The 15014-nt window shown below is 37.4% G+C and overlaps 1 protein-coding gene across 8 annotated transcripts in view; it reads left to right on the top strand.

Moving 5' to 3' along the window:
- HERC4 (HECT and RLD domain containing E3 ubiquitin protein ligase 4) overlaps positions 1–15014 on the top strand; it is a 153577-nt gene that overhangs the window by 100213 nt on the left and 38350 nt on the right. For 7 of the 8 annotated variants that reach the window (XM_023509507.1, XM_023509509.1, XM_023509511.1 and 4 more), the window contains 4 exons: positions 1570–1593; positions 3597–3695; positions 5635–5802; positions 6022–6165. In XM_023509507.1, coding sequence (XP_023365275.1) covers positions 1570–1593; positions 3597–3695; positions 5635–5802; positions 6022–6165 — 435 coding nt within the window. The remainder of the gene's footprint in view (positions 1–1569; positions 1594–3596; positions 3696–5634; positions 5803–6021; positions 6166–15014) is intronic. The other variant, XM_012801419.2, reaches the window with a different exon arrangement.

Here is a 15014-nt window from a genome sequence, read left to right on the forward strand (position 1 = left end):
CTCCCAAATAGCTGGGACCACAGGCACCTGCCACAACGCCCAGCTATTTTTTGGTTGCAGCCGTCATTGTTGTTTTGGCAGGCCTGGGTTGGATTCGAACCCGCCACCTTAGATGTATGTGGCTGGAGCCTTAGCCACTTGAGCCACAGGCGCCAAGCTTACAGTTCTTTTTTAATAAAAAGTTCTACAAGATGTATAGTGAGAGAATCCTAAGTCTTTGCTAATGTCTGTGGTCTCTAGTAATCCCCCTCATGGCATGTGAAAACTTAGGTAAAAAATTAGAGAAAATAATTGATATAAGACCATCTTCACTTTTGATAGCAATTGCAAATTTGAGGGGTTCTCTAAAGTCCCCTCAGGATTGGTAATAAGGCCCCCCAGAACTCACTGAAAATTGTCCATAAAGAAACAGGTTAAAATCAGCCAAGGGAAGAAGTACATAGGATATAGTCTAGGAAAGTTAGCAAAGACAGACCTTCTGTCTGTTATCCTTTCCTTGTAGTCAGGGATGAACTACTTTCCCAGCATGAATGAGTGACATTATTTATAGGATATTGCCAGCCACAAAAGCTTACCTGAAACTTAGTGCCCAGAATTTTTATTGGTGCTCAGTCTCCTACTCATGTGGCTAACCTTCAGTCCACAGGCCTTTCTGGAGGGAGACCTGGTACCACATGGCCCAAGCCCCCATCATAAAGCCCCCAGGCAAACATAGACACTTCGTGTCACTTGTAGATCACCTCCCAGTAGCCAAGGACAGTGCCCTCTCTTTGGGAAAGGGTCATTCCCCACTCTACAAGGTGCCACCCACAAATTTAGTAACATAATTCTGAAGATTCTAGCACTTCACATGAGTCTATACTCTTGAATATATGTGGAAGCTTTCTGCAAGAAAGTGCACATTTCTGTTCAGTGAAGTGGAAAGCTTTCGTTACAATTTTCACTATTACTTCCATCCTCAATATACCATTTCTTTTTTTTACTTACTGACCTCTGTGCCCTGTCCTATACGGTGTATTTTAAGTTATTCAGTTTTAAAGAATGCTTAATATAGGATTATACCTTACGTTTTACTGATTATTTCTGTCAAATAAAAGCAATTTATGACTTATTTTTGCTCACTTTGTTTCCATGTAGTATTTTAATTTATTAAACACTTTCAAACATTTTGTCAAGATTGACCAAGTCTTCTGAGGAATGTTTTCTCCATTTTTCAGGTAGAGAAACTAAGCCATAAAAGCATTTCTTCAAGACCAACTCAGGCATAGAATTAGTTTCCCTGTTTTACCTAAATTCTACAAATGGGGTGCTTAGTTGCTGAAAACAAATTTCATTATGTTCTAAGCCTCGATAATTTTATGATCACAAGGTACTGAAACACATGTAGAAATAGATACATAAGATGCATTTGGAAAGGGTAAGGTTTATTGTAGATGTGTTTCTACCTCATTAATTCAATATGCTGCTGTAGCAAAATATATGAAATGCTACTTTGAATAGAAATAGTTAAATTTGGACACTAACATTGCTCTTTCCTCATTATTGTTACATTCTGCATTGCTGTCTTAGGATGTCAACCATGGATTAACTGAGGTAAGTTTGGTGTAATAAAGTCTCATGTTCAGAGTAAGATACACTCTGTTTTGTTCTAAGTGATAGGAGAGCCAAAAGTTCCTTTTTTTTGTATGATTCATATATTTATGTCATTCTTAAAATTGAGTCTATAGAAATTGTCCTTTTTAAAAATTCAGAAGAATTTTCTGGAGAAAATTAAACCTGTTTTAGTTAACATTACACCTATGTGATGCCTTTCAACATATTTTTCAGAAATGAGCCTATGCTCAAATCTTTCAGTAAAAAATGTACATTAGATTTACTTCAAAATTTGAGAAATACCTGCCTAATAAGGGCAGAGAAATAAAATGATGTTTATTTTTTAAACTAATACTTGAAAATCAGAATGGTCACAAAGTTAAGCTCTTTCATTATGATCATTTTTCTCACTTTGTCTTATCTAATATAAAGTTCTAGCACTTTGGCTTAAGTAGTCAACAACCCTAAACTACCCTTGAGAATAATAACTACACTTGAGAATAATATAATACTTCTTTTATCTGTTGGAGATGTTAAGTTTTTCTTTGCTTTGCTTTTTATTTGTTTTGTTCTTTGGCATGCTTTTCCCAGCACTTGAAAAGACATTTTGAGTTAACTTTAAATTAAATTTAAAGTCTAATATTGTTTCCTTCCTCATTGTCAGATAAAAGCATATAAAATTATGAGAACATAGAGTTTTAGAGCTAAAAGAGAACTTTAGAAATATCTAAATCTTTTTGAGTTTCAGAGAAGTAAAATTATTTTCTATGATCAATAGCTAGGTTTTTCCACTACTGCAGGATAAAGGTGTAAACTTTGTCACTTGGGAAATTCTGAAGAGTGATAATTTACAGTAAGGTGCTTATATAACTCAGCATATTGTCTGATGTTGAGAAAGAGTAGATAATGAATAATTTGGTTTTGGTGGCCATAATTAAGAGAGAGACTTACATAAATTGAAATATATTCAAGAGAAGGCAGGTAGGATTGAGAAGAGCTAGAAACCATAATTTCAGACTGGCTGGAAAAATGGGGAATGTTTAGCATGGAAAAAAAGACAATTTAGAGACAAAATGAACAGAACTTAAAATATTTAAGCTGCATATACTTCTCTGCAGGGGCAAAAGAAAGACTAAATGATGCACAGTGATATATAGAAATGTACATTTGGGTTTTAATATAAAGAACTTCGTAATTTTTCTAATCATTTAATAAGAGAGGAATTGTTTTATGGGTGTATTAATTTTCACTGGAAGCCTTATAGTAGGAGCTCTGTGTCAGGGCAGACACAATGAGTAGATGCCTTTTTGGGTAGATGATAGGAGTAGATCTTCCCCCAACTGCAAGAATGTATGACTGGACAACTCATAATGCTTAGTATTTTATTGTACTGTTAAAATAATTAGCAATCAATCACTGCATCACTTGCTAGTCTGGTAATGGCAATAATTGATTAGTTCTCCTAACTTTGAGGGCTAAGAGAATAATAATACTAATGGTGCTCTTTTTGTATGTTAAGTAAACAAACAGATTATTAATATGACTCATAATAATTCTGGTACCCTAATGATATGACCTTCAGTAAATACCTGTTAGCTGAAGAAATAGGCAAATTGCTTATCACTGGCCTCAGTTGCTAGAGAAGCCCTAACATGGAGTAAGTGGATACCGTATTCTATATAGAAGCCCCCAACTTTAGAATAAATTTGCAACCTTATTCACTGAAACTTGGAGTTAATATATACTAAACAAAAGATGCTTTTCATTTATAATTCTGTGGACTCTCAAGTACATAATTCCTCAGATTACAAATTGGCTTTATTCTAATGCCTTAACTAATTACTAATAAAAATTCTATATTTAGAAATAAGCAACATGTTTTATTTGTAATTCCTTAACTACACATGTAACTGAGAATGGGATCAACTTTACAAGAAATAACAGCACCCCCATAGTAAATTTATCACAAATCAATTTGTACTAAGTATATTTTTTATTTCCAGTTGGCAGATATCCCTGTTACAATCTGCACGTATCCATTTGTATTTGATGCCCAAGCCAAAACTACTCTGTTGCAAACAGATGCAGTCTTACAGATGCAGGTAAAATATTGTGTAATACTAATCTGAGAGAGTTTTTAAAAAACAATTGTTTCTGTGATGTTTTTAGAAAATATTTGAAATTTGTCTATAATCAGTTATCAAGATACTCAATGTACTTTGGGTAGCTATAAAAAAGACTACTGCATGTGACATGTGTATTCTTAGGAGGGCTGCAAAGAAAGAATTTAGACCTTAATGATTTTGTATCTTAAAAAATGGTACAATCCTTAATAAACTAGTTTACTTGATAAAATGTTGGTTTTCTTCAAAATCTTGCTTCATTATATATCCTCTATTCATATACTTGGTAAAAGATAGACGTCACTAGCAGTAAGATGATGTTCAAGTTGGAAGCATTTGATTACTTGTTTAGAGGAGGATGTAAAGTTTCCTCGAAGAAAGTTTTAGTAATAAGCTATTTTCCTGAGGTTGGTCATCATATCTCCTACTCTTTTCTCTTCTCCCCTTATCTCCCTGCCTCCCCTTCCATTCTTTTCATTTTTTAAAACACTAGTTCACATTATGACTTTGAAGAGTTGTAGTAAGTTTGCTTTATCGTTTGAACTTATAAGTAAAAAAGATTTTGAGCTTCTTCCTCTGGTGTAGAATATCTTGACTATATAGACTAAGAACTAAGGAAAGGATGAAAAGAACTAAGGAAAGGATGAATGAAAACATTCAAGGATGAACCTTGAATGTTTAATAATAGTATAAAAATACTAAGGCTGGGGATGGTGGCTTGTGCCTGTAATCCTAGTACTTTGGGAGGCCAGCAAGGGTGGATTGCTCAAGCTCAGTATTTTGAGACCAGCCTGAGCAAGAAGGAGACCCTGTCTACTAAAAATAGAAAAAACTGTATGGGCGTAGTAGCCCATGCCCAAGAGATTGAGGTTGCTGTGAGCTATGATATCATGGCACTCTACTCAGTGTGACCGAGTGAGATTCTGTCTCCAAAAAAATAAAGTTTAAAATAAAAAAAAAAAATTCGGAAAAAGGCAAAAACCCTAAATCTTAATAGTCATTTTCATTCAAATAAATGCATGTAGTGTTCTAAATCCCTCTACTTACTTTAATAAATACTGGGGGAAATTTCCAGTACTTATTATGAGTTTATTTCCATTTTTATCAACTGAAGAAATAAATATTTTTGTAGAGGTCTGTAGTAACAGCTAGTAACCCATTTTTTTTTTTTTTGGAGGTCTTTGTTAAAATGTTAATAAAATGGATGCTCTTAATATCTGATATTCCATTTTAGAACAAAAACACAAGGAAAACAAACCACAAGAAAAGGATAAACAATTTAAATCGGTGGTTCTCAACCTTCCTAATGTCATGACCCTTTACTACAGTTTCTCATGTTGTGGTGATCCCTCAACCATAAAATTATTTTCGTTGCTACTTCATAACTGTAATTTTGCTACTGTTATGAATCGTAATGTAAATATCTGATATGCAGGAGGTTTAGGTGACCCCTGTGAAAGGGTCGTTCAACCCCCACATTGAGAACTGCTGCTTTAAATGGTAAAAGCCAATGCTTGGTTTGTGAATACATACGGTGATCACCTTCCTAAATGGATTTCTGTAGTACTTTCTTTGCCAGGTGTTTCTTACACTCTTTAAGGTTTGTTTTATGGTGTTTTTTCTTCTTCTCTCTCTGTCCCTATTCTCTACTTGCCATACTCAGATTTACCAGTATTATGATAGTTTTGTGCTTACTTAACACAATGGTGTTATAACTTATACATTAATATAAAAAATTCAAAAAGATGCTCTTTAAACTTTGTTTTTATGCTGTACTAGATACTCTGTTACGTGCTGCATCCATTCAGTAGCATAGGAATTATAGCACATATGTAACTAATAGGTAAAGGTTAGCACATCTAGTCACAGTAGTTTCTTTGTAGCATTGCTATTAAAATTTTAATCTGTTGTTTTCTAGATGGCCATTGACCAGGCCCACAGGCAGAATGTCTCCTCTCTTTTCCTCCCAGTGATTGAATCTGTGAATCCCTGCTTAATTCTAGTGGTGCGAAGAGAAAATATAGTAGGAGATGCAATGGAAGTTCTTAGGAAAACAAAAAACATAGATTACAAAAAGCCACTCAAGGTAATTTGATATTTTCTATTTGTAATTGGATCTTCTATTCAGAAGATATTTTTCAAGTTCTGCTATTTTTTGGTGAATCTTTGAAGCTTAACAAATACAATTATGTATTTTTTAAACTGTTGTCAAGCACTCTTAGTGGTCCATAGCATGTTACAGTGTGTTTAGAATGTACTTAAATTTCTTTCCAGTCCAGTCAGTGTTTGTATTATACTATTCTAGGTTATATTTGTTGGAGAAGATGCTGTTGATGCAGGAGGGGTACGGAAAGAATTTTTTTTGCTCATCATGAGGGAATTATTGGATCCTAAATATGGGATGTTTAGGTATTATGAAGATTCCAGGCTCATTTGGTTTTCTGATAAGGTAAAACTATCTAAATTTCTTCTGTATGTATATCTATATGTCCAAAGTTAACTCAGTAAATAAGAATTTATTACTAGATTTCTAACTTTTTTCAAGCTATCATCTTGGGTAGAGGGCTGTGGCACCATAGCTCACAGCAATCTCAAACTCTTGGGCTTAAGCGATTCTCCTGCCTCAGCCTCCCAGGTAGCTGGCACTACAGGTGCCTGCCATTGCTCGACTATTTTTTTGTTTATTTGTTTGTTTTTAGCTGGCCCGGGCCAGGTTCCAGCCTGCCAGCCTTGGTGTATGTGGCCAGCACCCTACCCACTGAGCTATGGGCGCCACCCACATATATTGTTTAGAGATCTGCTTTCTTACAAGTTAAGAAGTACGAATTTGGGGGCTTAGAGTCATCAAAACACAATGCTTACCACACATTTCAAATCAATAATACTGACTATTCCTTCTGCTAATTTTAATTTGGGGATTGAATAGTAATTGTCAAATTAGCTTTCCTTCTGGGGAAAATATAGTTATCATGAGGGATCATTGATTTCTGTATCTCATCATTTAGGGCAGGGGTTAGCAAACTATAGTCTGTGAGCCAAATTCTTCTACCACATGTTGTAGATAAAGTCATGCCCTCTCATTTACCTATTGTCCATGGCTGCTTTCAGTCTGTTGCAGCAGAGGCGGAATTGAGTAGTTTCAACAAAGACCTCATGGTCAATAAAGCCTAAAATACTTTACTATCTGGCCCTTTATAGAAAAAGTTTGCTAACCTCTGATTTAGAGGCTATAATTAAAATGAATGAGTCCTTTTGTAGAACTTAGAGTTGAAAGAAATTTGAATAGACTATGTATTGGTTATAAAAACATTGATGTGTTGTTTATTGTATCAGGCTGGCTGTCTTGTGTAATATTAGCAGTCATTAATGTCAGTGCCTAGAGTCATTAATTCATTAAGGGTTGCAAAATGGTGCCACTCTAATTCTAATATTTTTCAATTATTAACTTGGATACTTCAAAATAGAGAAATTTTTTCCACACTGTTTGATTCCTTAGTAGTACAGTTCATGTGGGAAAGGTTTTTTTCTATTTACAAAGAATAAATCAGTTCATTAGCATCTTCCAGAGGTAACAATTTGGGTTTTGATCTTATTTTCAAGTATCATTATGTATTCATGGATTTAAAAATATTTGATATTTTTCAGTCCATTGCAGTTATTATCTTCATAGATTCTCTTATTGTCCCATCTTTATCCAGGGAGAGCTCTTCAAGTTGGTACCTAAAACAACCTCAGGAATCTTTGGTAGCTTCCTTCCTACCTAGTGTACTTGGGATGACAAAATGTTCCCTACTTCTTAAACATTTACTACCTAACCTACATTACCACCAGTATTAGGATTACTGAACCTTTTTTTTTGAGACAGAGTTTCATTTTGTTGCCCTCGGTAAAGTACTGTGGCGTTACAGCTCACAAAAACCTCTAAAGTCTTGGGCTCCAGTGATCCCCTTGCCTCAGCCTCCCAAGTAACTGGGATTACAGGCCCCCGCCACAACACTGGCTACTTTTAGAGACAGGGTCTTACTCTCACTCAGGCTGATCTTGAACTCATGAGCTCAGGAGATCCACTTGCCTTGGCCTCCCTGAGTGCTAGGCCACTGCACCCAACTGAACTTATTTTAAAAATTGTTTGGCAGTTATTTTTTGTCCTTATAATATGGCTTAATAGAGATAGACAACTGAAGAGTAGTGTTTTCATATCATTTGATATTGTTACATTCTGTGTAATTTTACCACCAAGGGCATACACATTTCAGTTAAATTAAGTTTTTAATTTTTAGGGATTGCTTATTTAAATTTAGTTTAGTTTTATTAGGATACAAAATATTTATATAATTCTGAAGTCGAAGAAATAAGATATATTAAAATAAGTCAAGCCCTACCTTATTTTGTTCCTCATTCTTTTTTTTTGAGACAGAGCCTCAAGCTGTCACCCTGGGTAGAGTGCCGTGGTATCAAAGCTCACAGCAACTTCCAACTCTTGGGCTCAAGCTATTCTCCTGCCTCTGCCTCCCAAGTGGCTGGGATTACAGGCGCCTGCCGCAACACCTGGCTATTTTTTTGTTGCAGACGTCATTGTTGTTTGGCTGGCCCTGGCCTGGATTCGAACCCACCAGCTTAGCTGCTTGAGCCACAGGCGCCAAGCCGGGTAATCTTTTTAAAATAGGATAGTCTTTTAAAAATTTTATGGGCTGGGTGGCACCTGTGGCTCAGTGGGCAGGGTGCTGGCCTCATATACTGAGGGTGACGAGTTCAAACCTGGCCCCGGCCAAATTGCAACAAAAAAATAGCTGGGCATTGTGGTGGGTGCCGGTAGTCCCAGCTATTTGGGAGCCTGAGGCAAAGGAATCACCTAAGACCAGGAGTTGGAGATTGCTGTGAGCTGTGTGACGCCACAGCACCCTACCATGGGCGATAAAGTCGATAATGTGAAACTCTGTCTCTACCAAAAAAAAAGTATGAGTTATCCCTTTTTTAAAGAGATAAATGTAAGTAGATAGCAGTATGTTACAAACTAAAGTCAGCTTTCTGGTCATGGAAGCTGTTATCATTTGAGAAAACTAAGTAAAGAGTATGTGGAATTTCTCTATACAACTTGTGCAATTTGTGAGTCTTAAAGAGTTTTAGAAGTAGATGTGTTCATTTATTTATTTTGTTTTTTAATTTTTAATTGTTGTGGAGGTTTTTGAGACCTCTGACTCTGTTGCCCAGGGCTGGAATGCCATGGTGTCAGCCTAACTGCAACCTCAAACTCCTGGGTTCAAGCAGGCCTCCTGCTTCAGTCTCCCTGGTGGCTGGGACTATAGGAGCCCACCATGATGCCCAGCTAATTTTTCTATTTTTGGTAGAGACAGGGTCTTGCTTTTGTTCAGGCAGTCCTCCCACCATAGCTTCCCAAAGTGCTAGGAGTATAGGTATAAACCACTGTGTCCAGATGAAGATGTATTTTTTAAAAGCAGTGGTATACATTCTTCTTCTTCTTCTTCTTTTTTTTTTTTGAGACAGTCTTATCTTCTGTCTCATGGGCTAGAGTGCCATGGCCTTAGTATACCTCACAGCAACCTCAAATTTCTGGGCTCGAGCAATACTTCTGCTTCATCCTCCAGAATATTTGGGACTTATGGCGGGCGCCTGTAGTCCACCACACTTTTGCTCAGGCTGGTCTCGAACTTCTGACCTAAAGAGATCCTCCCGCCTCTTCAGCCTCCCAGAGTGCTAAGATTACAGATATAAGCTACCATGCCTAGCCATATTTTTTTCTTCATCAAGACAGGATATTTTATTGTAGATGGGAAATCAGAGCATGTTTGCATGTTGTAACTACTCAGAAAGTGAGACATCAGTGATGAAGGAGGGGATATCCATTGCAAAACAGAGTCCTTTAGTTGGGAAGAAAGAATAGGGTTTAGTGCACTAGTGGATGATTGAGTATAGTTAAGACTCATAGATCCATATAATATCAGGAGGTAAAGCCAAGTATATACCGTATATAAATACAAATCATTTGATAGTTTTGAAGGTAAGAAGTTGTGAAAATTTTCTTCAAAATATTTCTATTTTATAGTGAAATAAGATGCCAGCTCATTAGAGGATTAAAATGGGAGAAGGATGTGGGAGTTTTGAGGAAAGTTGTGGAATTATCACTTGAGGAATGGGAAAATCAATTGATCATGTAAATAAATACAAGATTAGACTTGTAGTGTTGAAGGCCCACTTGAGACTTATGTTCATGAGTTTAAAATGAGAGCAGGTGGCTTGTTCTCCCCCCTCCCCCCAATCACATTTAGTTGCTTAGGTCAGGAAAAGGCCTACACTTAATTTTAACCAGGTTGTGTTTTTTTTGTTTTTTTTTTTGCGAGAGTCTCAAGCCCTAGTAGGGTGCTGTGGCATCATAGCTCACAGCAACCTCAAACTCTTAGGCTCGAGGGATCCTCTTACCTCAGTTTTTCTATATTTAGTAGAGACGGGGGTCTCACTTTTGCTCAGGCTGGTCTCATACTTGTGAGCTCAAGCTGTCCACCCACCTTGGCCTCCCAGGGTGCTAGGCAGGTTGTGGTTTTAATAGGTGAGCGTAGCACAGAAGGTAATAAAGCAAAGGAAATATTAGGAATATTATAGTAAATATCATACAGTTTAAATTTTCTGAGGACTTGGTTTAAAGATGATAGTAATTAATAAACAAGTGGTGGAGTCAGTGGGTTGTACTTGATGGTAGAAGTGAATTGTAGGATCAGGATTAGGGAGACTGAGATAAAGTCAGAGATGATGATCATATCGTGTGTAGGGAGTGTTTTAGAGAGTTGAGATTTGGAGAATGCAGTTGGATTTAAGATACAACCATGGGAATAGATGTTTGAGGTGTGATGGTGTATAAGATTATTGGAAGTAAACAGTTCCAGAAACAGAGGCTAGAGCTCTGGGTGCATTTTTGGTCTGGAAGTTGAAATTATCAAAAATACTGGCAGGAATAGTAGTAGAGAAAAAAAGCATAAAATAGCACCAAAATTTGTGAATAAGGGAATTCTGGAAGGTTTTTAGACATCTGTACAAGGAACAGTAGCAGGAAATATAGTCAGCTAACAAGTGTTTCTGAGAAGTCAGGAGTTTTAGGAAGGCAAAGGAAAGGATATATAGAAACATTGAAGAGCAAGGAGCCCTACCTTATCTCTAGGCCCAGTCACATGAGTGGTTGGAACATTTATGAGCACTGCAGGGGAAAGTGTCCTCAGGAGATAGTCTTGTTCACTTAGTATAAAAAGGGAAAAAGAAATTTAGAATATGGGCAGTTTTCCAACTGATAGATTATGAGTTCCAGAGCAAATAGTGAAAGTGCATGGTAGAGTGTGGACAGTCATGAAATTGTATCTTATTTTAGGGCATATTCAGTGCCATGTGGATGTGGGATTAGCGATAATTAGTGAGTTTTGAGGCTTTGTATGTTAGTGGGAAAACAGGCATATAAGGCATGATGGAATAGACCCAATGGCTTGTGGTAAGTGGACAATTTGTCGAATCATAGCCTCCTACCTGGCATTGGTTACTTAGAGCAGTTGTGATGGTGTAGCAGGTAGAATTTGAAAGGGCATTTGGGGTGGGGACCTATCCTGGGAATATACAGAGTTCTGCAAATAGGTAACAATTTTCAGACCAGGTGAGAGGTACTTGTAAGCTTTGTGATGGATCTCTATGGGACTTTTCCAGTTATATTACAGCCTAGCCAGTGAGAGCCCTTTAGAGCTGTTTCATGTTTTGTGTACTTTTGGCATAACCCTGTTATTCTTCAAGTATTTCCTTACATTTGGTACAATAAATATGGCAGACTTATCTTTTGTTTCCTCTGCCCTAGCTCCATTTTTCATGAGAGCTATGTTGTCTTTAAAAAGAGAATGATAAGGCCAGTGTGGTGGCTCACACTTATAATTCTAGCACTCTGGCAGGCTGAGACAGGTGAATCACCTGTGGTTAGGGGTTCAAGGCCACCCTGAGCAAGAACAAGACCCCATCTCTAAAAAATAGCTGGTCATTGTGGCAGGCACCTGTAGTCCTAGCTACCAGGGAGGCTGAGGCAAGAGAAGTACTTTGAGCCCAAGAGTTTGAAGTTGCTGTGAGCTATGATGTTACAGCACTCTACCAAGGTTGACAAAGTGAGCCTCTATCTCAGAAAAATGAAATGAAATGAAAATACAGATCTATCTATAGTTACAACTGTGTATGTGTTAAAGACCATGAGATCAGGCTCGTACCTCTAATTCTACCCAATACCAGAGTTTACTCTACCCTTCTCCCTTTCCACATTATTTATATAACTTTTGTCAGTGGTGAGAAATCTGCCACCATCTTCAGGGTATTTACTTAGTCTTCCTGTATGCAACTGGTCTTTTGGGGGCACACCAGTTGAAAGCTCAGCTTCATATATACTGGACTACCCTCTAAATCCCTGTTGTCATGTTGAGAAATTCCCTTCTGTCCTGAGTTTCTTAGGTGTTTTTATCATGACAGAGTATTGGAAATACTCTTTAATCTGTTGCTTTTCCTTCCTTAGTTGATATGATCATGTAGTTTTTAATTTTTTTTCCATTTTGTTAAAATGGTGTATACTTTGGTTTATTTTCTTATGTTAAACCACTCTTGCATTCCTGGGGTAAACCAGGTCTTGGTGTATAATCCTTTTAATGTGGTGCTTAATTCAGATTCATATATATATTTTCTTTTTCTTTTTTTTTTTTTTTTGAGACAGAGTCTTGCTATGTCACCTGGGCTAGGGTGTGTTGGTACCACACTTCAAACTACTAGGCTTAAGAGATTCTTCTGCCTCACTCTGTTGAGTAGCTGGGACTATAGGCGCTCACCTCCACACCCAGTTAAATTTTTTTGTTTTTATTTTTGTAGAGATAGTGACTCCTTCCTGATCAGGCTGGTCTCAGACTCCTGGCCTTAAATAGTATTCCTGCCTTGGCTTCCCACAGTGCTATGATAACAGGCACTAGAATTACCATTACTGGCCAACATAGTTATTGTTCTGTTGATTTTTTCCCTTCTGTATGTGAAAAGAATGTTAGCCTGTAGAATTGGGATTTTTTGTTTGCTTCTTTCATTTACTGTTTTTTTTTGGGGGGGGGTTGTATTTTTTTCCTTTTTTTTTTTAAACTTCAGATTAATGTGAAGGTATGAACAATTAGGTTACAATGTTGGCATTTCTTAGGTAGAGCTCCTGTTGTAGTTGTGTCCTGCACAACTACAGGACACAGCAGGTGTCCATATACCCTTGCTTTGTGCCTGTTAAGTGGGAGGATACTCATCCCCCTCCGTTCTCCCTTCTGGCCACAACTTTAATTGAATCGAGTTTTTCTCTTATGTGGGCAGGTATTAGATTGTCTACTGGCTTCATATTAGTATTGAGTATGTTAGCTACTTACTTTTCCATTCCTGTGATACTTTACTAAGAAGGATGTGTAAGATTGCCATCTTTTTATGGCTGAATAGTACTTCATGGTATGCATATACCACAGCTCGTTAATCCATTACTGGGTTGATGGGCATTTAGGTTGTTTCCACATCTTGGCAGTGGTCAATTGATCTGTTGTAATCTAGTGAAAATGTCCTTACAATAAAATGGGTTTTTTTCTTCTGGGTAGATGCCTAGTGATGGAGTTGTGGGATCAAATGGAAGATCTATTTTGAGTTCTTTCAGAATTCTCCGTACTTTCAACAAAAAAGGCTGTATTAGTTTTCGATCCCACCAATAGTGTAAAAGTGTTTTCTTCTTTCCACATCCACGCCAGCATCTGCAGCTTTGGGATTTTGTGATAAGGGCTGTTCTCACTGAGGTTAGGTAATATTTCAGGGTGGTTTTGATCTGCATTTCTCTGATGACTAGGGACAGTGAGCATTTTTTCATGTTTGTTAGCAATTCGTTGTCTTCCTAAGAGAAGGTTCTGTTCATGCCTCTTGGCCAGTGATAGTGGAATTGTTTGCTGTAGTTTCTGCTTATCAACCCTTTGTCAGATTTGTGACATGCAAATATCTTTTCCCATTGTGAAGGATATTTGCTTTAATTGTTCTGTCCATAGCCATGCAGAAGCTTTTCAGCTTAAGTCCCATTTGTTGATTTTGTTCTGATGGCCACTAAGGTCTTCATAAAATCTTTCTCCAGTCCAACATCCTTAAGAGTTTTGCCCATGCTTTCTTTGATGATTTTTATCATTTTATATCTTAGATTTAAATCTTTTACCGATCTTGAGACAATTTTTGTAAGTTGTGAGCCCAGTTTTAGTCTTTTATGTGTGGTTATCTAGTTCTGCCAGCACTATTTATAGAGTTCTTTCTTTTCCCCAATGAAAGTTCTGAAAATCAGGTGGCAGTAAGAGACTAGTTTCATCTCTTTTTTCTTTTCTTTTCTTTTATTTATTTATGTATGTATGTATGTATTTATTTATTTATTTATTTTTCGAGACTCTTGGGCTCAAGTGATTCTCTTGCCTCAGCCTCCGGAGTAGCTGGGACTATAGGCACCATGATACCTGACTATTTTTATTATTTATTTATTTATTTATTTTTATTTTGAGACAGAGGTCCCACTGTGTTGCCCTCAGTAGAGTGCTCTGGCGTCACAGCTCACAGCAGCCTCAAACTCTTGGGCTTAAGGGATTCTCTTGCCTCAGCCTCCCAAGTAGCTGGGACTACAGGCACCGGCCACAATGCCTGGCTGTTTTTTGTTGTTTTTGTTGTTGTCATTGTTATTTAGCAGGCCCAGGCAGGGTTTGAACCTGCCAGCCCTGGTTTATGTGGCCAGCGTCCTTACCGTTGAGCTGTGGGCACTGAGCCAATGCCTGACTTTTTAGAGAGAGGGTCTCACTCTTGCTCAGGCTGGTCTTGAACCTGTATGCTCAGATCATTCCACCCACCTCAGCCTCCCAGAGCGCTAGGATTATAGGCATGAGCCAGCACACCTGGCCTGGTTTCATCTCTTTGTTTTCTATTCAGTTTCATATGTGTGGGTCTCTATTTTTGTGCAAATTGCCATGCTATTTTGATCACTGTCGACTAGTAATTTAACCTAAAGTCTGGTAGAGTGATGCCTCTGGCTTTGTTTTTTATTAATAAAACTTCCTTTGCTATATATATGGGTTTTTTTTTTCTGGTTACATACAAAACAAAGAACTATTTTTTCCAGTTCTCCAAATCATCAAAGTATCAGTTGATTTTTTTTTTTTTTTTTTTTTTTAAGACAGAGCCTCAAGCTGAGCCCCTGGGTAGAGTGTCATGGCTTTACTGCTCACAGCAACCTCCAACTCCTGG

The sequence above is a fragment of the Otolemur garnettii genome, unplaced genomic scaffold (assembly GCF_000181295.1).
Source record: "Otolemur garnettii isolate 467f Iridium unplaced genomic scaffold, OtoGar3 scaffold00008, whole genome shotgun sequence".
NCBI classification, from domain to species: Eukaryota; Metazoa; Chordata; class Mammalia; order Primates; family Galagidae; genus Otolemur; species Otolemur garnettii.